The sequence below is a fragment of the Eptatretus burgeri genome, chromosome 1 (genome assembly GCF_056783735.1).
Source record: "Eptatretus burgeri isolate ZD-2024b chromosome 1, Ebu_testis_v1, whole genome shotgun sequence".
NCBI classification, from domain to species: Eukaryota; Metazoa; Chordata; class Myxini; order Myxiniformes; family Myxinidae; genus Eptatretus; species Eptatretus burgeri.
This window is the reverse complement of record NC_140961.1, coordinates 134272495-134297075: the sequence shown is the minus strand read 5'-3', so window position 1 is coordinate 134297075 and position 24581 is coordinate 134272495. Positions and strand designations below refer to the sequence as shown.

The 24581-nt window shown below is 45.6% G+C and overlaps 1 protein-coding gene across 1 annotated transcript in view; it reads left to right on the top strand.

Annotated features, from left to right (window-relative positions):
• Nucleotides 1-24581, top strand: part of NPLOC4 (NPL4 homolog, ubiquitin recognition factor) — a 65525-nt gene that overhangs the window by 5987 nt on the left and 34957 nt on the right. The window contains exons 6-9 of the mRNA XM_085899122.1: nt 3149-3243; nt 6075-6198; nt 8513-8692; nt 22385-22471. Of these exons, the coding sequence (XP_085755248.1) occupies nt 3149-3243; nt 6075-6198; nt 8513-8692; nt 22385-22471 (486 nt within the window). The remainder of the gene's footprint in view (nt 1-3148; nt 3244-6074; nt 6199-8512; nt 8693-22384; nt 22472-24581) is intronic.

The following is a 24581-nucleotide window of genomic DNA, read 5'->3' as shown; positions in this document are numbered from 1 at the left end:
CAGAAAATGGAACAAAAATTGAACCTGTTCTGGAATTGGTCCCATTCTTGGTGACATCTTCAAAAGGAACCTTTTGATTTGAAATGCTGGAACTCAATAATGAAGTTGACTTCCACAAGACTGAACAATGAGCTGTGTCATTTGCTGCTCCACTCTCAGATATTTCATTCCCCAGGAAGAACTTCGTTGTATTTTAACATTTACAATCGCAAGAGCTGAGATCCCTCAATGCAAGTTAACTTGAGTGCACGGTATTACAATTACCGTACGCACGCACGCACGCGAAGTGAAAAGCGGGGTTAAGCAATTGGTTCTTTTCTCTCCATACGTCCGTCCGTTTGTCCACAAACGTCAGTTTATGATCGTGGAGCAACTTGATTTCAATTCAATGTGATATTTTGAACATGAATCAGAAAACGAACTTTTAGTTTAGCAGTACGTTGGCTCTGAATTTGTCCCCAATGCACAAGTACAGAGAGGCGTGCGATAATTGTTTTACTCTTTCTGCTTGTTTAGCTGTGAAAGAAAATTGAAAATAATTCTAAACAGGAAACTTACTGTATTTAAGGATGTCATAAATGACACAAACAACAGGTGGTGGTTTACGAGAGTGCATCAACGGCGCTAAACTTCTGGAATTTATTTTTTTATGTACGACCTTTAAAATCATTATTTTCTTTCAGTTGAATTATAAACTTAAATGCTCCATGGGGTAAGGTGTTCTATGAACTCCAGTTATAATACTGTGATTTATGACAATGGTGAATATTATTCCTATTATGTTGGCATAACGTAGAGAGATGAAGGAGAAGGATAATAATACGTGCCCACGTTATTTTCGACTCGCACCTCTTGATAATCCCTTCAAACTCCGATGACAGTCTGGGTTAACTCCTTACCTGATGCTTTCCTTTTGGGTTGAATAAGATTTTGGAAGGTCTTGCTAAAGGCCCAGTCACACCTTGACGTTTTAGCCAGCGATGGCAACGTGTTAAAATTTATGTAAAACGCTGGCTTACGTTGAACTTTTGATGTTTTTTTTTAAAGATTCGGACGTATTCATAGCGACTTGGTCTTATGTATAACGCATTGGTAACTACACAGAACGTTTCGTTGTGTTATAGATAACTTATACCAACGAATGCTGAACCTGTTGTCGGCCTACACAACCAATGCCCAACGATAGTCTAACTCAGGCATAGCGCGTTGCACGCATCGCCGACGATGTCGTGACGTAGCCTATTAAAAGGCTGACGCACAACGATTCAAATCATAACTGCCGTAGAAATGGAAGGGTCAAAATCGCGGTCACACCTTGGCGATCTTACCAGCGTATGCCGACGTAACAAAAAGTGTGTCTAAAACGTTGGGGCACGTCGAATACGGTATGAGTAAGTTTGGTATACGTGAGTAGAACGCTAAAGTACGCTATCATACGTCGTAGTAAGTAGAGTACGTCAAGAAATTTTGAACATGTTCAAAATTTTACGACGTACTCGGCGTATGACACATGTTCCGCATGCGATGGGGATAAGTTTTACACACGATATGTGGACGCTTACACACGTCCACAAAGGCTACTTATAAGCTACTCATAAGTCGAAACTCGTCGCGGCAATGTCTTTTTTACGCGAAACTTATTTCTAACTTATGCTTGACGTGCTTTGAACCAATTCTTTACGTAGTGCCAACACATATCGACGTATGTAGACGTATTCCAATGACGTCTTCCGGTCGACAAAAAAAATAAATTAACGTGTTTCTAGCTTACAACTGCCATATAAAGACGTGTTCCCAGCGGTTTTGGGAATTGGTATATAAAAATGGTGTTCATAAAAGGGGAACCCAACAGTGTTTTCGAGTTCCTTTTTGAGTCGATGTCCATGTCAGCAGTAACAGTATCAGTATTAGTATTAGTATTAGTATTAGTATTAGTAGTAGTTTGTTCATGTTGGCAGTAGTAGGTGGGTGTGAGGGGGAGGGTGTGGGTTATGATGGATCGTCCTTGCGTCCGCGTGTCCACGGGTAGGTTCATAGGCTGCCACTCAACGATTTAAATGGCTGCATCTCCACTATTGAAAGTAGACGCTTGCGCTCAACAATTTGAATTTTTTTACACTCAACGATTTTTAAACGGTACCACTCAGCTAGTTTCATTGTTTACAATGAACGATTTAAATTGCTGTCACTCGCCTTTGTTTTTTTTTTGTTTTTTTTTTTTGTTTTTTTTGACGCTGGGGTTTGGAAATTTGAAGCGTTTCTTCTGAACGTGTTAAAACGCTCAAACTCGACTATTTTAAATAGACGCTGCCGATGGACAATTGGAATCATAGCCAAGCTAGACATTGAAGTGTGAACATCCTCGTCATGCCGAAGAAAAGTTTGAAGAATGCTGCAAATAAGTGTCCTGGCCGTGGCCGTGGACGCTGACGCAAGGACGATCCATTATACCGACGTCTTTCAGCCTATGAGTAACTTAAAAGTAACGTCTGTCGATGTGTGCCAACGATCGCGTAACGTGCCAACAACACGTTAATCATAGGTTAGAAATAAGTTTCGGGTACGCTAAACATTACCTCGGCGTGTCTCAACTTATGATTAACTTACAAGTAGCATGTGTTGACGTCTGTCAACGATCGCAGACCATGCCTACAACTTGTGGCCAGCGTAGCGGAACGTGTGAGTCATACGCCGGCATACGTCGTGAAATTTCAAGCATGAAAAAATTTGAGGACAACCTAAAAGTACAACGTTTAAAGCCAACGTACAACGACGTATGGCAACGTACTATGACGTATGCCAGCGTGCTCTCAATGTTATCAAAACTTACCCATAACGTATTCAACGTGTGCCAGCGTTTTAGAAAAAAAATTCAAAAATCGGCATACGTTGGCTAAAACGTCAAGGTGTGACCGGGCCTTAACTTTGATAAATGAAAGCCAGAGATTCGTGAAGTTACTTTAAAACCTCGAAAACGCACTTTGATGGTCCTTACCTGGGCCTGCACAGCCTCACATGAAACTACATTGTGCTTCATCTTTTTACCCCAGCATGATACATTTTGGGGACAGAGTTGATGACTTTTTATGTTGTCTACAAGTCTTCATTGATTGATAATTTTTGATTGTTTGTAATGTTTGTTTTTCAGCCATTTGATGAGGATTACCTGAACCACTTGGACCCACCCGTGAAGCACATGTCATTCCATGCATACATCCGCAAACTTACGGGAGGCGCAGACAAGTGCGTGTGCACCTTGGTACTTGTTTTAGTATTTTTACTTTTTTAATTTGGATTCCTTTGTCACTATTAACTGCTGTTTTCTATGATCTCTTAACCCTAATAACAACAAGCCACTATTGTGCACAGTTTTTTGTGTTTTTGTCCTTCATCATTTATTTCCAGTATTACAGTATATAAATAGCGAATACTCCAACCTAACTGGAACGGCACTCAGTAGAGCGTATACCTCTGCCAGGCCGAACTTTTGTACCCCATTGATGGGCCAGATCTGAATCCGGACGTGAACCAAAATCTAACCAACTCATTCACGAAGTTTTATCATAACCCATCCATAACTTTTTTTGATATCATGCTATATATCGGTTGTGGCCTCATCTCTCAATAGTGAAGAATCACTTTAAAAAATTTAAATCCTCTATCCGGATCTGGATTTGGATCTTCACCAAGATAGAATCGATTAGTCCTTATCACACACACAACCTGTCCACCAAGTTTTGTCCGAATCCATACAAAACTTTTTGAGAGATCGTACTATACAGGAAACCCTCCAATATGGCAGAGGTTAGGTTCCTGGAAAATGCAGCGATAGTTGAAACCAAGGGCCAATGGGAAGAGGAGGGTTCGGTCCTAGGCTTTGTGAAGCTATCGAGGAAGATCGACTGCAGCCATAAATATACACATTACTATTGAAATAAACATGTAAATATGTTTATAAAGCATGTTAACATTGAAATAAACATGTCAATACAATAAGTGCAGTGTCAATTAAACAAAAACACAGGTTATTTTTTACCTGGGAGGTAATCGTTCAAGCACGTGATGCAAATGACTCATCTCAGCTCAAAAACCATGATTGGTCGAGATGAAATCCCATGATGACGAATCGGGACACAATAAGATGACCACGATTTGTAGAAACCTGCGATAGTAGAACCCGCAATACTGGAGGGTTTACTGTATATCATTTTAGCCCCCATCTCTCAATGGTGAAGAATCATTTGAAAAATAATTATCACATCCGGAGTCGGATCTTCACCAGAATTGAATCAATTCTTCGTCGTCACACACTCAACCTGCCCACCAAGTTTCGGCCGAATCTGTCCACAACTTTTTTGGAAATCCTGCTATATGTCATTTTTGGCACTATCTCTCAATGTTGAAAAATTACTTTAAAATTTTTCGTTTCTCGATCCTCATCCCGATCTTTACCAAAATCGAATAATTTAGTCGGTGTCACATACCTAGCTCTCCAACAAATTTCATCTGAATCCATCCCCAACTTTTTGAGATCCTGTTCACAAACAAAGAAAAATAGGTAGACAGGGGTGAAAACATAAACTCCATCCTCCTTCGGTGGCAGAGGTAATTGAACAAAAACACAAGAGTTTTACCTTTTAAATCGATTAAATCGATTTAAATCGACATATTACATACTGATCGTACTGTAGTCTGCCATAAATAGAAAAACGCAAGACTTAGCTCGGAGATGATGACTATTATGCTGGGGTGGGGGGGGGGTTGAGATTACAAAGATGTGGATGTAGAATTTGCGATGGCTGTTGGATCATCAGGAGCACGACAAAGTTGCTTGCTGCATTGGCACATACAAGAAGGGTAAAATGATCCTTAGCCACCTTGATCCAGAGCAGATCCTTCCTGCTTGGACTGGAAGAGTGGAAGGTATGAGGTGGCATCCTATTTCAAAATAATCCCGTCTCTTTGGCGTGAAAAACCCGCTCCAAAATAAATCCCTTCACCTCGATTAGTTCCATGAGCCATGGTTGAACTGGAGCTTTCAGCCCTGAGTGCCTCGTGAAAACGTTGGTAAATCTCCAATGATTTCTCCCGTACACCGGTCCACTCACAGGGATTTTTTTTCTGTTTGGTCCTCAATCCAATGGTTTGTTTGGTTCTAATGCCTGGTGTTGGCTTAATGGTTAGGGTGGTGGGCTTTTGGATCCTGGGGTCCTGAGTTCAAATCCCGCTTAACTGTTGAATTAATACCAGGTGGGGTTAACTCGGCCTGTCATCCTTCCGAGGTCGGCAAAATGAGTGCCAGCATGCTAGTATATTGTGTCAGAGTGGTGACCCGTCCAGGATTGTGCCCAATAGCTAAGGAAACTGTTTAGGCAGCACCAACGCTCTGTACAGAGTATGGTCCCAATCTCCTTCTCCTCCTCTTTGATCTAAACATCAAACGCTTTATCCATCGTTTCAATTTGAGGATCGCAGGATTGGAATGAGACGTTTGCGCTTTGCTGGCAGGAACATTTGCACGGATGTTTGATTCAGGTTTACACACAGTCGATTCATTGATCTGGTAATGGTGGCCCACAGATGCCGCAATTTCACTTCTTGCAGATGTATCTAACAGCTCAATTTTCTTTGCAAATTGTCATAACCTTTCTCTGCCTTTTGGCACAATTAATTTTGGCCATTGTTTTATGTTTGTGTGCCATTATTGGCTGTTGTGTGTCAACTAGATCTCATAGATCAAGTATTACACGACGTCAGTTTGTCATTTCCTGTTCAATGATTATTGATTGTTAAATTTAGCTTCGTTCCCATATGCTGATCTGTTTACTACAATTAACGGTGTGTGATAAACAACAAAAGGCTCGTAAGGGGAGGTAATCGTACACGTGGACGCAAACAATGACTCGACTCAGCTCAAAAACCGCAATTGGCCGAAATGAAATACTGTGAAATTAAATCTGAACGCAATAAGTTACCCGTGACATTAGAACCTGCGATATTTATTGGTGTACCATACTTATTGTTTCTTGCATGAAATCATAATTATTTGTCATGTTCTTATGTGTCTCCACTAGGGGTAAGTTTGTTGCCTTGGAGAACATAAGCTGCAAGATCAAAGCAGGCTGTGAGGGGCACCCCCTGTGGCCTGAGGGTATCTGCACCAAGTGCCAACCCAGTGCCATTACCCTCAACCGCCAGGTTTGTTCTGCTGCGACCTCATTGTCCTGGACATCACCCATTGAAATGATTTGCTTTTGTTGCCATTTGAAGTTAACAAGGGGGCTGTGGGTGATTCATTCTCCTTGAGAACCGTATCATTTATTGTTTTTCATCTATGTGTATCTGTAGCCATAAAACCTTCAATCGGGACACACATAATGGAACCATCGTGTTTACAAATTTCAACTGGAGAGCATCTCAAAATGCAAAGCCCATCCGTGTCTGCTTTGTACTCGAACTAAACTTGACAAAAATGACAGTTAAAAATAATTGTACATTTTATTAATTTGTGTTCTCCAAAATCTCATAATAAAGGCTTGATGAAGATTTGATGACAAAAGCTCGATTGGTAAAAGTGCTACGGCCTGGACCTTCCCACTGAATCTCAATGGTAAATAAGGATTTTGATGAAAAGATTTATGGCTGGTCCACCACTTCACCGATGACGTCATCCTTGCAATCCTTTATTCCCCATTGGGAGTAGAATGAGATGTGCCAAGTTTCAACTTTTTCTGATCAGCGGTTTCAGAGATATAATGCTTTAATTTTTGCGTTTAATCCAAGATGGCTGCATATCACGTGACTTGCGACGTCACAATTATAATTAAAATATTCTCCATGGAGGGGTCGCTCCAACCCGGAAAATTTTGTGCCAATCGCACAAGTGGTTGCCAAGGAAAAAAAATGTGTAAAAAGAAAAAAAAAAGGCCAAAAAAGAGTTGAACAATAATAATAATGATGATGACAATTTTAATAATGTCTATTAATTTGTCTTCTCCACATTCTCATAATAAAGCTTTGTTGAAAATTTGATGACAAAAGCTCAAATGGTTAAAAATTTAAAAAGGTTACGACCCAGACAGACACACACAGAAGTGATTGCAAAACCCTGTCTTCCGCTGCGTGGGGATGGGCTAATAAACAATGTAACAGTAGAACCTCTTTTATCTGGACATCCAAATAATGAAAGACCCATTAATTATCATTGAGGAATCATACCTCCCCCCCCCACCCCCCAAAGAAAAAATAAATGGTGGATTTTTTGCGAGGTAATTTAACACTAATTTTATGCTCTCGGAGGTTGGGTGCGTTTGTCGCAGTCGCTTGTGCCTCTCTCAACTCGTATGCAAAAAGTGTGGAACAAATTGGACGTTTTATTGGTTGTTAGGACAGTTTGATGAAAGGCTTTGTGTTTACTGAATCCTAAAAGCCAAGCATGTTTACCGAATACCTGAAGTGTATTCATTCATAACATTGCTGTTTAACATGTTAACATGAGGTTTCACACACAGAGAGTGCTTTAGTGAAAACCCCGATCACTGAACTACACAGAGACAGAAACACATTACCCCAAATGTGAAAGATACGGAGATGGAATTTATTAATCTTACTGTCAATGATGAATCGCCTGCACCATCAACATTTGCTACATCCGATTCAACGGTCTCATCCCCCTACTGCTCAGACTTCGGTTTCCCCAGATAATGTATAATTAATCGGTATCACAAAAGGATCTTCCTTTTGGAAGCACGATGCACAGCGTTCTCAATGGCTGCATAGGGTGAGTGCAAATACACAGATAATGAGGTGGGAGGGGAGGGCCGGGGTCAACTCCCAAAGCAAAATAGTATAACGAGCGTGCACATCATTCTCAGATATGTGACGCCTCCCCATTTTTATGTAAATATACAAACAGATTGAACTACGTTTCACTCATTTGTTACACGTCGAACATGGCTGTCTGCCATATGGGAGCATATGGTAAGTCCAAATACACAGATGATGAGGGAGGGGGAGGGGTTATTAGGGTTAAGATTAGCTACTCGGGTTGAGGTACAATGTAACATGACATCCATTAAATAAATTTATTTGATTTTATGAACAGTGACATCCATAAAGCGGAAATATCGTTTATTTGCAACCCCTTGGTCCCAACCATTCTGGAGGATAAAAGCGGTTCTACTGTAATTGGTTGAAATGTTTTCTTTTGTTTCTTATTTTTACACATTTTTAATGTTTGACTAAAACAATACGAGATGAGGAGCCAAGCCAGAAGTCACTCCACGGGTATGTTATTTTGAGTCTTCTGAGTGGATTAAGGTTTTGATGCGTAGAAAGGGCCCATATTGAACTTCTCTCGCACTATTTACTTTCACAGGGATGCTGTAACCTTCCATTAATGAAATCCTGTTTGTGGTGGAGATTGTTTGATGTGATATTGCATGCACCAGCCTCCCTCCTTCCCTCACACGCACTGACCCTGCCTTACCCTATCACCTTCTGTTGTTCACAGAAATACCGGCATGTGGACAACGTGATGTTTGAAAATTACACTATTGCTGACCGTTTCCTCAACTCCTGGCGCAGAACCGGCGGCCAGCGCCTGGGCTATCTTTATGGCCGATACGCCGAACATAAAGACATTTCTCTTGGGATCCGGGCTGAGATTGCCGCCATTTATGAGCCGCCACAGGTAATCACGAGGTTATTTTTTCATGCCGTTTCAGCAATCGGGCACTTCATGAATTATCTTCAAATAGGCTCTGTCAGTATTGATTTTTTTTTTCTTCCATATCAATAAACTGATGGGCTCATACCGGTATATCAGTATTAAAAATAATAAATAAATAAATTATTTACATTTTTATTTTTCACGGAGGTTCCAAAAATACGCAATGTCCATTAAGTATTCATATATAACGTACACATCATTGACGCACGTTAATTTTTTCAAAATGATTTTGCTTCAAAGCGAGATCAGTATTTGTAATCGGCACAGGCCGAGATCCATTGCTATCTCGGATCGCCATGTCGGTATAACTATACCGGTATCGCTAGACTGGTATAACTATATGACTATACCAGTATCACTGGACCGATATAACTATCGTGAATCACTGTGTCAGTAATCAACACAAGCTTTCTAAAGCACACCTGATTCATATAAATAACCACAATTGGCAATTGCTTTAAAAACTGCCACGAGGGTAAGGAAAAATGCAATTGCTTGTTCGGTGCTCGGATGCTGAGGGTTAAAAGTTAAAACCGACTGCATTGACTTCCTGGTACGTCTCGACATGGTACGTTATACTGTTCCAGGTGTATCCGATTGCATCAAAGCTTTTAAAATGGTGTAGTCCATGTACGGTTTTTAGCAGCGTCTCGCGTAGCGAACGCAGCTCTAAGAACCCTCAGCATTGTTTTTCTTCTTCTTCTTGTGAAGACAAAACCTTTTATATTAGGACTCAGCTCTTTTATATTGTTGCGGATTTCGCGCCCGCCGGCGTGCTGACGGCCACGTAACTCGAATCGCGGCACGTCGCCCACCGGACGGACAATCCAGTCGTGACCCTCTCGGACTAACGCCGGGAACCAGTCACGGGTGGACCTTTCGGTCTCACCGCGATCGAGCCAATCAGCCCCCGCGTGGGATAGGGTTGCTCGCCAAATTCGACCTACCTAAGTACCCACGCGGAGGGTAGACCGGGCGATCGCACCTCGCCGCAGGTCGACTTCGGACACGGGCCACTTAAGCGACCCGTTCCGTACTATCAGAATAACCGAGCGGTGTTATCGTCGACCTCGACGGTTCGATTAATTATCGGGCGTATTCAGCCCACTACCAACCCTTTACGTGAAGCAAGATGGGGATTCAATAGAGGAAAAGACGAAGCGAAGCGGGAGAACAGTTCAATAATAAAGCACATTTATTCGCGGCACACGGGAAGCACACATATACAATTCCACCAAAAGCACACAGAAAAGAAAAACACAATTCCATTTACACAAAAAGCAAATATAAAAGCGAAAACACAATGCAGAGCTATCCGACTACCGAGCACACGGCAACACTTATACAATTCTACTTCACAGACGGCGACGACAACACATACCCAAAACCAAGGAAAAGAAATACCCTCTAGGATGAGGCGGGCCTGAGGCCGAGACCGGGTCGGCCTACCCGTCTGGTGATGAGACGCGGAGCGGCGATGGCGCCTCAACTCCGCGGGCCTCGCGGACGGTGTCTGGTAGGGGGTGGGAAAGGGGCCCCCTTGGTCGCACTATCTCAGCGCGGGGGGAAACAGGAGGGGGTTGCTGATGCTCGGGGTATAGAGGATCTTTATTATCCCGCGACGAGCGTCTCCACCTCGGCCAGGTCGCGCTGTCGGCCTCCCTCGGGTGCAGCTCCCTGCACGACACGAGCACCCCCTCGTCTGGTGTCGCCGCCTTTCCACAGCTCCGTCCCCTCCGTTCCGACTCCAACGCACACGACGAGCAGCTCCACCGCCCGCGAAGTCTTGACTCTCTGTTTTCGACTCTCCTACTCTCCAACTCTTCGCCTCTGGACTCTGGACTCTCCTCTTCTGGACTGACGAACACGGTCCTTTTATCCCCCCGTAGCTTCGCCTTTGACCCCCTCCCTTTGACCTTTCACCTCGCTCCCCATTGGCCCGAGAAAAAGTGGGCGTGAAGGCTTTTTGATCCATAAATTTGCATATATCGATCGCCCTGGGGGCGGGGCCAATTCGCCCCTCGCTCACCGATTGGACGGCAAAAAGTGGGCGTGTGTCGTTTTTGATCCGTTTTTGAAGCACAAAATCCGTGATTTTGTACACGCTGTTCGACGCGCGCCCTGCACGAGTCCAACACCGGTACCCACAGCGGGGCAAGAACGGTGGCGATGCTACGGTTGCGAGGTGTGACGGGAAGGTCGTGGCGGTTGTGGTGAAGCGGCGTTGTGGTTGGTGGTTGATGTTGTGATTGTGGTGGTAATCATGGCGGTTGGTCCAAAATAAAGATAGCAAAAGAAAAACGGCTATCCTGAAGAGTCGCAGCACGCATAAATGACATGTATTCCCACTAGACAACGGGTTTGGGCCTAACTACACATGTACTTACCGAGATACCTCACCTAAGGGACCTGAATGGTGGTTTGCGAATTTGGTAACCACAACACTACCCCCTCCCCTTTTTACAGACTCGTCCCGAGTCGTCAAATTTTCGTGTGCCATCATGTGTAGTTTTCCCCTAGTACACTTTACCTACGGATCCCTGAGTGCGACATTCATGGTATTCGTGTCCCCAAAATAAATAACCTGAGGGCTGCGTAACTATCTAAACAAACTCACTCACACGGACGACTTAAATAAAATTGCCGGCGCTAGACAAACATGCCGGGGGCGCACTCATATTTACAGTACATCTTAACCTTAACTTACAAATTTTACACTAAACCATGGCCCAGGATCACTGAACTCTGCAAAAAGAAAGCAGTTAGCAGGGAGCCAGGCTGCCCGCATGCAGTCTCTGGCTCAAACAATGCAGGTGACAGGGAACGTGGCTGGCTGCTCACACGCAGTCCAAGGCCTTCCCTTTTGAACTGAACGCAGTGAACCACAACGGTGCATGGGCTGCACAAACGCAGTCTCCGTGCCAGCTCAAGTGGCACATGCAATGAGCACAACGAATGGATGCATGAACACAAACACGGTGCACGGGCCGCCACTGCAGGCCCATGTTGTAGCTGCCAACGGGGCAGTTCTTGCAGTTTGCAAACTGTTGCTTTTACGATCCTGGCGCACATGGCAATGAACAGGGGGGGGGGGGCAAAGCAAAAATTGAACGGGGCTGGTGAACGGGGGCAGTGGGCATGGCATGGCAAAGGTGATCAGGCAAACACAGCCCGCAGAAGAAGGCCGCTGCAGGTAAACACAGCCGGCAGATGAACTGGCCGGCACAGGCCTTGAAGAAAAACAGCCAGCAGATGAACTGGCCGGCACAGGCCTTGCAGCACAGCAGCTGCAGATGAAGTTAGCCGGCCTCTGCCTTGCAGCAAAACACGGCCAGCCGATGAAGTTGGCCAGCCTTTGCCGTTCAGTGGAGGTTGGGTGAGGGAGTGCGGTGGTGCTGGCCACTTGGAAGGCGGGCTCGGACCTACCTACCTGTCTCCCTCCCAACCTATCGCCTTTGCCTGTCACTGTACATACCCACTCCCTTAATTTGTCAAACCCCAATTTAGCCCCAACTTTTTATTTTGTTGTTTTTATTTTTACTTCCCCACTATAAATCGTCCCCTAACCCCCTTTATCGTCCTTGTTCGGCTAACCTATCCTGTCACCTAGCCTACTCCCAACCCCTACGTTCCCTTCCCGGAGGGGAACAAGGGAGAGCTAACGTCCTGTGTCGAGGCCCAACGAAGCCTCAGAATGGCCTCCCCAGAGTTCGGCGATCTATAACCAAAGTGGGTCTAGCGGCCCACAACGACAGCGAGGGGATGGATGGTGCGGAGGGGTACATCTCCTAATCTACCCTAACCATTTAACTGTTAAACTACCCCGGGGCTTTCAACAAGCGCCTCGCGCTTAAACTATTGGTTCTAACAACCCAGATTCCCGTCGCCTGTGTTGGTGTCCTCACAATTTCGGGCCTCGCCCCCCAATTTTCTCTCCGTGCCCTCACACGGTCTCCTGGCTGGGACACGTGGCTCCCTTTGGCAGGCACGACCCTCTGCCGATTCTCCCGCTATGGCACCCCCGGGCACTACACTGCCTCCGAGCCTACCAGCTCCCTAACACCGGGGAGTGCCCCCATGGCACCTCCTGACACGCACACGTGGCAGGCCGGCCTCCCGGGCCCCTTTCCGAGGGTCACCCGTGCCCACAACACTGCCCACGCGGCTAATGGCGCCCCGGGCCCCCGCACCAAGCAGGCGCACCCGTGCCCACTACTCTATCCCGGCCCCCCATGGGCCCATGGCCTACCGCGGCCGACTAGCCTGGTGCCCGGGGTACCCACTCAGCGATACTCACCTTTCGCAGCCACGCTCCCAAGCCCGTCAACAGGGCTCCTGCACCCCTCCAAATGGGTCTCGAGCCTACACTCCCACCAACAACAAAACGACCTCCATTTTTCAATTTGACTAACCCAGCTAACTCACTTTACTCTGACCCCGGGGTCCCTTGGGCGGGAGTCACTCCTCCCCCCAATCACTCATCGCACCATGCATTCCCCATTCACTCCACACACACAGACCCGCTGGCCTCACTCACTCAGCATGTCTCCACATCATAACTCACCAACTCTTCAACATACTCACCGCTGAACTCTGCCATCCTTCTAACTACATCCCCTAACTAACTCGTGCTCCCACGTCGTCCCTTATACTACAGCACGTTCCTTTTAACACTACGTCGCTAAGCTACGTCAACTCTACACATCCACAAGTCTGTCACTGTCTCCAAATAAATCATTTTATTTCCCAACCTAAATCTCGCTATAATCCCTCTAATTAATCCATTCCACGGACCCCATGAGGACTTACCCCTGCCCCATGAAGTCGGTCTAACTAAGCTAACCCTTCCCCCTAACTAGTTTCCATCCTGTGCCCCTGGTCAAGGGGGTCTTCCACCCTTTGCTCAGGAATCCTGTGCACCCGAAAGTGAGGCTTGTTTTTCCTTTTTTTTTTTTTTTTTTTTTATTCGCAGCACCTGCGCGGCAACTCAGAGCTCGCGCACTTTACACCTGCCCGTGACGTCATGCAGCTGCACGTGTTCCTCGTCCCTCCTTGGACGGTACCATCCGGCAGAGATACCCCTCCTGCCGGATTCCAACTACACGTGCAGCCATGACGTCACCGTGCGCAAAAAAAACACAAGCCCCACGTCTCGAGGGGTTCCCCACGCGAACACATGTGCTTTGCCCGTTGGAGCTTAACACACACGATCGCGTGGAGAACCCGTCCGGTCCAAATCCATTTACCTGCCTAAACTTTGTCCGTCCGCGGGATCGGCAAATCCACCGCGTGCGTTTCCGGACCGGGACTTCACTCTCGCAAGCGAGCACGTGGTGGTCTCGTGCGTTGCACAGCACGAACCGCGTGCTCACTGCTGGGCAAACCCGGCACGGTCCCCGAAACAACTACAGCCGCTACTCGGCTTTCTCTCCTCTGTCGCCGTCTCCGTCTCCATTCCACCCACGCACACCTGCGTGTTACGACGCTCACAGTCCACACCATTAAACTCACACCGGGAGACGCGGCTGCGTGCTCCCGCATGCCAACCGACATCTCCCTCACATACCGCTCTCTCACACACACGGTCTCCCTTGCATTCAGCGACCTTGCACACGGCCGTTCACTCACGCGTGCTGGGGCACTCACCCGCGGTGCCTCATCCACACACCGTGCCTCACTCATACACGCGGGGGCACTCAACCGCGGTGCCTCATCCACACACGGTGCCTCACCCACACACGCGGGGGCACTAACCCGCGGTGCCTCATCCACACTCCGTTCCTCACTCACACACGCGGGGGCACTCAACCGCGGTGCCTCATCCACACACCGTGCCTCACTCACACACGCGGGGGCACTCAACCGCGGTGCCTCATCCACACACGCGGGGGCACTCACCCGCGGTGCCTCACCCACACTCCGTGCCTCACTCACACACGCGGGGGCACTCAACCGCGGTGCCTCATCCACACACCGCGTGCTGGGAAGCACGTACTCCGGCACCATCGCCACCACACCACTCACACACGGGGTCGCTTCCACACACGGGGACGCACTCACACCTTGCACCACACACACAGGGACAACCACACTGGGGATTCGTGTCCCCACAAGGGTCTCCGGGGCCTCTATACCCCCCAAGCTCTCCGTGCACCTGTCCACAGCACTCCTCCCCTCAACCTCGCAAAGCACGACCGAACTCACCTGGTCGTGACGCACCTCAAGGGGGCATACTCCCTCGCCTCGTTCCTGGAGGAGGCCATCCAGGTGCTCGCACTGGGTCTCTACCCAGTCCGCCAGCTCACCCCCATTGTCCTCCACGACCTCTGTGTGTGTGTGTGTGCGTCACTTACCCCGTCCAATTCACCCTCTATCTCCCGTGTCTCTGCCAACTCTTCACCCTTTACCTCCCTTGTCTCAACTATTATTTCCGTTGTCGTCATTTCGTGTCTCGTCTCACACGTTTTGGTCTCCCCATTTAATTTTTCCCTTTTGGTCACCGTCGATTCCTCTGTCACGACCCTCGCCCAACACGCCCCCCGAATTATTTTTTACCCGCCTCCACCGCGGGCCTGTCAGCCGTTGCACCCCCTTCCAGCTCGTTTGCTCCCACACGTGGAGTCGCCATTCCCAGCTCCCTGGTCACGGCCTTCATGCCCGCCTGCAGGCATCGGCCCATGTTCTGCGTCTCACCCCGTAGTTCTTTCATTTCTTTTTTCATTTGCTGTGTATTCGCATCCATCGTCGTTTTCACTTCATTTGTATTTGTATCCATCTTTTCGTTCATTCCTTTCATTTCGTTTTTCATATTCGCATCCATCTTTTCGATTATTTGTTTGGTCATGCCTTTCATTTTGTTTTTCATTTCATGCGCATTCGTTTCCATTTGCTTGTTCATTGCCGCCTGCATGGCGAATAGCTGGGCTATGTCGGGTGCACTTGAGTGAGTCGTTTTGGCAGGGGTTGGGGAAGGGTTTTGGTGGAGAGGGGGGGGGGAGGTGTCATACACCGCGGCCGCACCTATTTTGGGCTCTGGGTTCAGTTGGGCGAGTCCGTGTTCCTGCACAATCAACATTTCCTGCTCGGGGATTCCATCCTGGACCATGGATCCTACATTACTACACATATACATTTCTAATACCCCCGGCTCCCGCTCGCCTTGAGACGCCATCTTGCTTCTCGTGAAGGGTTAATTTCGCTCGCTCGTAATTTGGAGGGGATCGGGGTCGCTTCTCTCACCCCTGGACCGATTCCCGTGAATTTAGCCGGAGACAGGAGAGCCCGTTTTCCTGTTCTCCGATACCAGTGCCGCGAGGAGGGCGATGAATTTGTATCGCACGACCTGACACCAGTGTTGCGGTATTTCGCGCCCGCCGGCGTGCTGACGGCCACGTAACTCGAATCGCGGCACGTCGCCCACCGGACGGACAATTCAGTCGTGACCCTCTCGGACTAACGCCGGGAACCAGTCACGGGTGGACCTTTCGGTCTCACCGCGATCGAGCCAATCAGCCCCCGCGTGGGATAGGGTTGCTCGCCAAATTCGACCTACCTAAGTACCCACGCGGAGGGTAGACCGGGCGATCGCACCTCGCCGCAGGTCGACTTCGGACACGGGCCACTTAAGCGACCCGTTCCGTACTATCAGAATAACCGAGCGGTGTTATCGTCGACCTCGACGGTTCGATTAATTATCAGGCGTATTCAGCCCACTACCAACCCTTTACGTGAAGCAAGATGGGGATTCAATAGAGGAAAAGACGAAGCGAAGCGGGAGAACAGTTCAATAATAAAGCACATTTATTCGCGGCACACGGGAAGCACACATATACAATTCCACCAAAAGCACACAGAAAAGAAAAACACAATTCCATTTACACAAAAAGCAAATATAAAAGCGAAAACACAATGCAGAGCTATCCGACTACCGAGCACACGGCAACACTTATACAATTCTACTTCACAGACGGCGCCGACAACACATACCCAAAACCAAGGAAAAGAAATACCCTCAAGGATGAGGCGGGCCTAAGGCCGAGACCGGGTCGGCCTACCCGTCTGGTGATGAGACGCGGAGCGGCGATGGCGCCTCAACTCCGCGGGCCTCGCGGACGGTGTCTGGTAGGGGGTGGGAAAGGGGCCCCCTTGGTCGCACTATCTCAGCGCGGGGGGAAACAGGAGGGGGTTGCTGATGCTCGGGGTATAGAGGATCTTTATTATCCCGCGACGAGCGTCTCCACCTCGGCCAGGTCGCGCTGTCGGCCTCCCTCGGGTGCAGCTCCCTGCACGACGCGAGCACCCCCTCGTCTGGTGTCGCCGCCTTTCCACAGCTCCGTCCCCTCCATTCCGACTCCAACGCACACGACGAGCAGCTCCACCGCCCGCGAAGTCTTGACTCTCTGTTTCCGACTCTCCTACTCTCCTACTCTTAGCCTCTGGACTCTGGACTCTCCTCTTCTGGACTGACGAACACGGTCCTTTTATCCCCCCGTAGCTTCGCCTTTGACCCCCTCCCTTTGACCTTTCACCTCGCTCCCCATTGGCCCGAGAAAAAGTGGGCGTGAAGGCTTTTTGATCCATAAATTTGCATATATCGATCGCCCTGGGGGGCGGGCCAGTCGCCCCTCACTCACCGATTGGACGGCAAAAAGTGGGCGTGTGTCGTTTTTGATCCGTTTTTGAAGCACAAAATCCGTGATTTTGTACACGCTGTTCGACGCGCGCCCTGCACGAGTCCAACACCGGTACCCACAGCGGGGCAAGAACGGTGGCGATGCTACGGTTGCGAGGTGTGACGGGAAGGTCGTGGCGGTTGTGGTGAAGCGGCGTTGTGGTTGGTGGTTGATGTTGTGATTGTGGTGGTAATCATGGCGGTTGGTCCAAAATAAAGATAGCAAAAGAAAAACGGCTATCCTGAAGAGTCGCAGCACGCATAAATGACATGTATTCCCACTAGACAACGGGTTTGGGCCTAACTACACATGTACTTACCGAGATACCTCACCTAAGGGACCTGAATGGTGGTTTGCGAATTTGGTAACCACAACAATATACACGATCCGGATCTCCTTAAATACTAAACGCTTGTACACATCCTCGCATTGAGGGTGCCTTTTGAGAGCGTCTATCATGAACCTTTAAATACATTCGGACATTTGCTTTAAAGTTACGAAAAGTTCACGTTACTATTTAAAGATTATTCCATTTAATGTGTTGTAATTTTGTAAATACATTATTTATTTCGTAAATACACTATATTTCGTAAATACGTAAATACACTATGATGGGTCTCGCTATTGGCTAAATCAAGGCACGTGACGAAATATCGGAAGTTGTTGTTGTTTTTTTTGTTGTTTTTTTTTAGCCGACAAAACCTTTAGGACGTTGCTCTTGGACACATTTGTCCTTGTTAATGATTGTAAGCACCTTTCTTCGATCTGTTCATTGTTGATATCGCGGCTCGGTATATCGATCTTCTCATCATTTTTTTTTTTCTTAGATTTTTTTTTTCAGTATACCGGTATAACGGGTTTATTTAAAATTCCACCCTATGAGCAGGTGGCAGCTGTTGTTCATCTCACACAATGACAACAATATTTGCGGCAATGATCGGGTTTTATTGGGGGGTGTTGCAGGAAATATTTTAAGAAAAGAAAGAAATCTGTTTAATTCCACTGATTTGCGCACACTGAGGGATCCTTTGTATGTTATCACCTTGAACTGAGGCAACTGAGTTATTAGAGGAATTAGTGACGTGTTTTCGGATGTGGAATGACAGGAAGAGGAGGGAAGTGGGGGTTGGGAGGTGAAAGGACGACGACAGGGGTTTGAGATGGAGGAACGAACGGGTGGATTCAGGTGATGGAAGTTTCCCATGGTAAATCTGGGGTTTGAAAGGCAAAAAGTGACGGAGTTGCTGTTTCGAAGCTAAAGGGTGAGGGACTGGTGATGGATGGGTTGCTGGAGTTAAAGAAGGGTTGAAACTATCGCGGATCGCTCTACCGGTATGACTCTTCCGTACCGCTATCACCATCGCGAAACGCCGTGCCGCTAATCAGCACAGGCTTTCTAAAGCACACCCGATTCAGACCATGCATCAAAGCTTTTAAAATCATGTACGGCATTTAAAGATTGTGCAAATCTTTCTTCGATTTGTTGGTGATATACGGATTTTTTTGCGGGGGGGGGGGGGTTCTGGTATATTCAGAAGTTCAATACCGGTATAACCGGTGTATCGATATATCGCCGGACCCTATTATCAAATTAAATAATTATGTGCACAGGTGGACTACAAATTAGTGAGGTATATTCTCCAACATAAACCTTCCTTTGTCTACCCTGTTGCTCACGTCTGAGCGCTCAGAAAATTGCACAAAGTATCTGCGTGTTTGAGGAATCATCTCAACGGAGAAAAGTTCTTAAAATTATTTTATTCGTTGTCTTTTTATTTTTATTTTTTTCATTTTGGTAACCATCTTGTTTCAGGTAATTATCAGGTTATCATGTTGTATTAGGTTATAATGTGTGCTGTGTCCGAAGTCAAATTTTGCAAAAAAAATAAATCCAGCAATTCTACTTGATGGTAGGTTATATCATTTCTTATGATTCATCATGACTGTAGCAGTATGGTTGCCAAACCACATGACCGATAACATCGTTATTAAACGATATATTCCCAAGGGGAGTGGATCTTGTATGTAAAGTTCGGGCATCCCCCGCTTAACAAACGTTCGAATAGCGAATGTTCGCAACAACGAATGGCTTCATTTAGGACAAGTCGTTACTTAACGAAGATCTTCATTCGTTACAACAAAGGAGTCATCCCCACAACACAATGTCTGGTGGATTGCTCAATTCACTTCCGCAGTGTACGTTTTTCTGCTGATTAACTTTTCAGAAGGCTTGCGAACAATTAAATTTTCAGAATGGAAAGGTTAAAAGTAACCGTCTCCTCGACCACCTCGCCCGGCCTTCTCGTTCGGAAACTTAGACAAGATTGTTTTGTTAAGTGTTGCAACTAAGTTAACTTTATTATGTTATTGTCTATATTATTAGGTAAATAGAAATAATATCATGTCGCTTGCAACTGAAACCATCATTACACCAAGCATTACATTACACCATTACATTACAAGCATAAAACCATTACATTACACCTACCATCAAGTACTGCTACAGTCATGATGAATCATAAGAAATGATATAACCTACCATCAAGTAGAATTGTAGAATTGATAACGATGTTATCGGTCTTGTGGTTTGGCAACCATACTGCTACAGTCATGATGAATCATAAGAAATTATATAACTGACGTGGATTTTTTTAAACCCACCTTGTTGTGATCGTTGTCCTCCTGAAGGATTCTAACTGGCCGATTGTGGAATCCCATTTGACTTCAGACAGAGTTTAACATTTGTCCGATTTGATTATAAAATCCTACAAAAACCCTATCGACACTGATAAAACTGATGTCCACACAAGTCCTTCCTTGTGAAACAATTTATTTCCTAATTATACATCATACACTTCTCACCCTTGTACAATGAACTTAAGAATCCCCATTGATTGCAATATTATTTGGTTCTATTTCATTTATTCTTACTTTAATTAACAGTTAGACCAACCCGATTCAATTCACTTCTACATTACATCAGATAGTTTTATTCTAACTTGGTACTTGGTCAGTTCCAAGGAGTACAAGCCACTGAGATACTATACTTCCTCACGTGCTTGCACTGAAAACAATTTTACATTTCAAAGCATTTTGTACTTTAATGAGAGAGAGGTTGGGGGATATTCACCCAGACTGTAGACGTGTCCTTTAGACGAAAAGCCACTTCGTACATTTCTAAGCAAAGGTTCATTTATCAGTTCGGTCACTCTGCTCCAGAACAACACATTTCTTATCATTTAGGGCAAAAGTCTTTTGGCCAGAAATGACAGCCAATTCAACTTGCAGCATAAAAGTTACATTTCTGAAACTCCATTTGTTACAATTTAAAATACATTAATATAAATTTTTCCCCCACATAACCTACCATCAAGTAGAATTGATAACAATGTTATCGGTCATGTGGTTTGGCAACCATACTGCTACAGTCATGATGAATCATAAGAAATGATATAACCTACCATCAAGTGGAATTGTAGAAATGCTGGATTTATTTTTTTGCAAAATTTGACTTCAGACACAGCACACATTATAACCTAATACAACATGATAACCTGATAATTACCTGAAACAACATGGTTACCAGAATGAAAAAAAAAAAAAATAAAAAGACAACGAATAAAATCATTTAAAGAACTGTTCTCCATTGAGATGATTCCTCAAACACGTAGAGACTTCGCCTGTAGACCGAAAAATTTGGGTTAGGAAACGAAGTGTTGTTTTCCCATGAGAACTAATGGAAAACAAGCTCCCATAACTAAGGAGTGTAAATATGTGTACCCCCTGAATTAAGCGGGGTATACCTGTATCGCATTGACAGGTTAAGTATTTCAGAGAGAATTATTATGCCTCCGCTGATGAAGTCGCCAGAGGCATTATGTTTTTGGGTTGTCCGTACGTACATACGTCCGTCCATCCGTGCTAATTACCTCCGCCACCAAAGGAGGAGGAGGTTATGTTTTCACTCCTTTCTGTCTGTCTGTCTGTCTGTCTGTCTGTCTGTCTGTCTGCATAGGATAGCTCAAAAAGTCGTGGACGGATCTGGATAAAATTTTGTGGACGGGTTCGGTGTATGACAAGGACGAACTGATAAGAGTTTGGTGAAGATCCGGATCTAGATCTGACTACGAGAATTTTTAAAGTGATTCTTCACCATTGAGAGATTGGGCGAAACTGATATGTAGCACGATATCTCAAAAAGTTGTGGACGGATTCGGATGAAACTTGGTTGACACGGGGGTGTGACAAGGACGAATTGATTCAATTATGGTGAAGATCCAAATCCGGATCTGGACATGAGAATTATTTCATTTTTAAAGTCATTTTTCACCATTGAGATACACTTTTCACCAAAAACGATATATAGAATGATATTTCAAAACTATTGGGCTGTTCTCCTGGATCGGGCGTTGCTGGGCAGAGGTATTCGCTCTACCGAGTGCCCTTCTCGTTTGAATCTGAGTTCCTGGGGATTTAAATCAAACTTGTGATACAAGTATGTATAATGATGTAATGATGTGGGCACAGGTATATCTGGTGACGTCATGATATTGAAGAGTGCCCTTCTGGTTGAAAATATTTTCCTTTAAACCAAAATGGCTGCCACACCACTTGACCAATGGTGTTTTATTTATCAAACTTTTATCCCCCTGGCTAGTAGATGACATACTTTGTTTCACATCAATAGGTATAAGTGTGGGGCGGCTTGGGCCCCGGGCTAACTGCGCACATTTATGAAGCACGCTTCTAGTTTTCATTGAATTATATATGGGTGTGCAACAAAGTTTGGCCATTTTAAAAGAGAACGGCAGAAACTGCAGTGGCTTGCAACTTTATATCTGTGCGGCCATTCTGCACGGCCAGGCCTTTACCATTGAAATGTAAAGGAAATAGGATAATGTTTCATGCCATTTTGCTGAGAAGGTTGAGTCGATTACAAGCGGTAGAATCCTTGTGTGGTTCTTTTGTACTTTATCTGCAGGAAGGTTCAGCAAACAGCTTGGATCTTCTTCCAGACCCTAAGGCTGAAGTTGTAGATGAAATTGCTGCAAAGCTTGGACTGCGAAAGGTAATGCTTTTTATTTTTTACTTATTTATTTTTGGGGTGGGGGGGGGAGGTTGCATACAATGTTGATGATAGTGGAGGAGTAAGAGCACAGAACGAATCTGGATGTGACAGACCAAAAGGAACAGGAAAAAGAGAAGGAGTGGGGTTGGGGGAGGATACAACAGCAGCGTTGAGGGACAAAATGTAGGGAGACCTGCACAAATAAGGCATGTGGGGAAGAATGAAGGCTCAGGACACAGGGTGAACAAGATGGATACAGATGCAAATTCTCAGGAAGGAAAAAAACTGGAAACTTGTGGGGAAGGTTAATGGTAGAAAGAAAAGACCATGGTTGTGGATGGGAAGGGTGACCTGCTATGATGGTGAACAGCTGCCTTGAATCCCAGGTTCCACAGGTGGGGAAAAAAGAGGGGGGTGGGATAGCATGGAAAGGGCAGAGGGTGCAAGACCAGAAATTATGTGGTAGAAGACAGAGACCACAGACCGGTCTGCAATGTCAAAGTGATAGGCCTAGATGGACTTGATCTCATGTCTGACATTGAGGACCACCATCCATTGTTGGGAGAGCAGAAGCAGCATGTCTAAGGTGGAGTGACCTTGTCTGAATCTGAATTGATGATCTGATATGAGAACATTGGATAAAAAGAAAGATATGATGGATTCCATGACCTTGTTGATTGGGATTAAGGTGATGGGTCTGTATTTAAGGGGATCGGCTTTTGCACCTTTTTAACCTCCGCCATCGAAGATGGACGGAGGTTACTGTTTTCACCCCTGTCTGTTTGTTTGTTTGTTTGTGAACAGTATTACGGAAAAACTCCTCGACGGATTTTGACAAAACTTGGTGGGGGGGATTAGGTATGGTCCAAGGATCATGCCATTAGATTCTGGACTTGGTCCAAAATCCAATATGGCCGCTATGGCGGCCATTTTGAAAAAATATTTGAATTTTTGTTTTTGCATTTCTACATGTTTTAAGTGATTTCCAACCCCACCCCTCCCCCCAAAAAAAATTGTTAGAGAAAAAAACAAAATTTAGCAACTTTTTTTTTCAACAAAATTTCGATTTTTTTTTTTTTTTTGCATTTCTACATGTTATAAGTGATTTCCAACAAAAAACATGCCAAAATTATAATTGCGGCTGATTTTGGAACTTCAGGTGGATATACCCACATAAAATCAATTTCTGTCTCAAGGAATCGAGTTATGATGAATGAATTGAGTATGTAAAAGTAAAAGGGAAAGTTGCAAACTATAACTCTGTGAGCACTGTTGACGTCAAATTGAATGAATAGGATATCAGGTTCACTTGAGTGACCTAGCAGTGTTGGCGGCGGAGGTTTTGCACTCTACCAAGTGCTCCCCCTCTAGTTATCTAATGCAGTGATTGTGGATTTCCAAGCAGAAGGAAGATTGCTTAAGTCAAATGATAGGGTGAAAAGGGAAGAGAGAAGAAGTGCAAAAGCAGCAGAGCAAGTTTTTATGACACGTGAGCTGATGTCCAGTCCAGCGGCGAGTCGGAGTCAAGAGTTGCCAGAAACTTCTCAACCTTCACAGGTGCAAACTAGAACTGCACTCGGTAGAGCGCATACCTCCGCCAAGCTGAACACTTTGTTTTGTATCCCACTTTTAGGCCAGATCTGCAACTGGACCATTCGTCCTTGTCACACACCAAAATCTAATCTGCTTCTTTTTGTCACCTACCCAACTCTTCCACCAAGTATTGTCATAATCCATACCCAACTTTTTGTGATATTGTGCTATATATAGTTTTTGGCCTCTTCTTTCAATGGTGAAGAAGCACTTGAAAAATTAAAAAATTCTCGCATCCGGATCTGGATTGAAATCTTTCCTCAAAATCGAATCAATTCATCCACGTCACACACCCAACCTGTCCAAGAAATTTCGTCCAAATCTGTCCAAAACTTTTTGAGTTATCCTGGTCTCACAGACAGACAGGGGTGAACTTCTGTCCACCTTTGGTGGCAAAGGTAAAAACGGAGTCCAGGAGCAGTTGGCTGCAACTGGGTTGATCGTCCATTTGCCGTTATTATGTGTTCCATTGTCAACCTTGTTGATGTGGAAAGTGTATGGCTTTTTGATTGTTTTG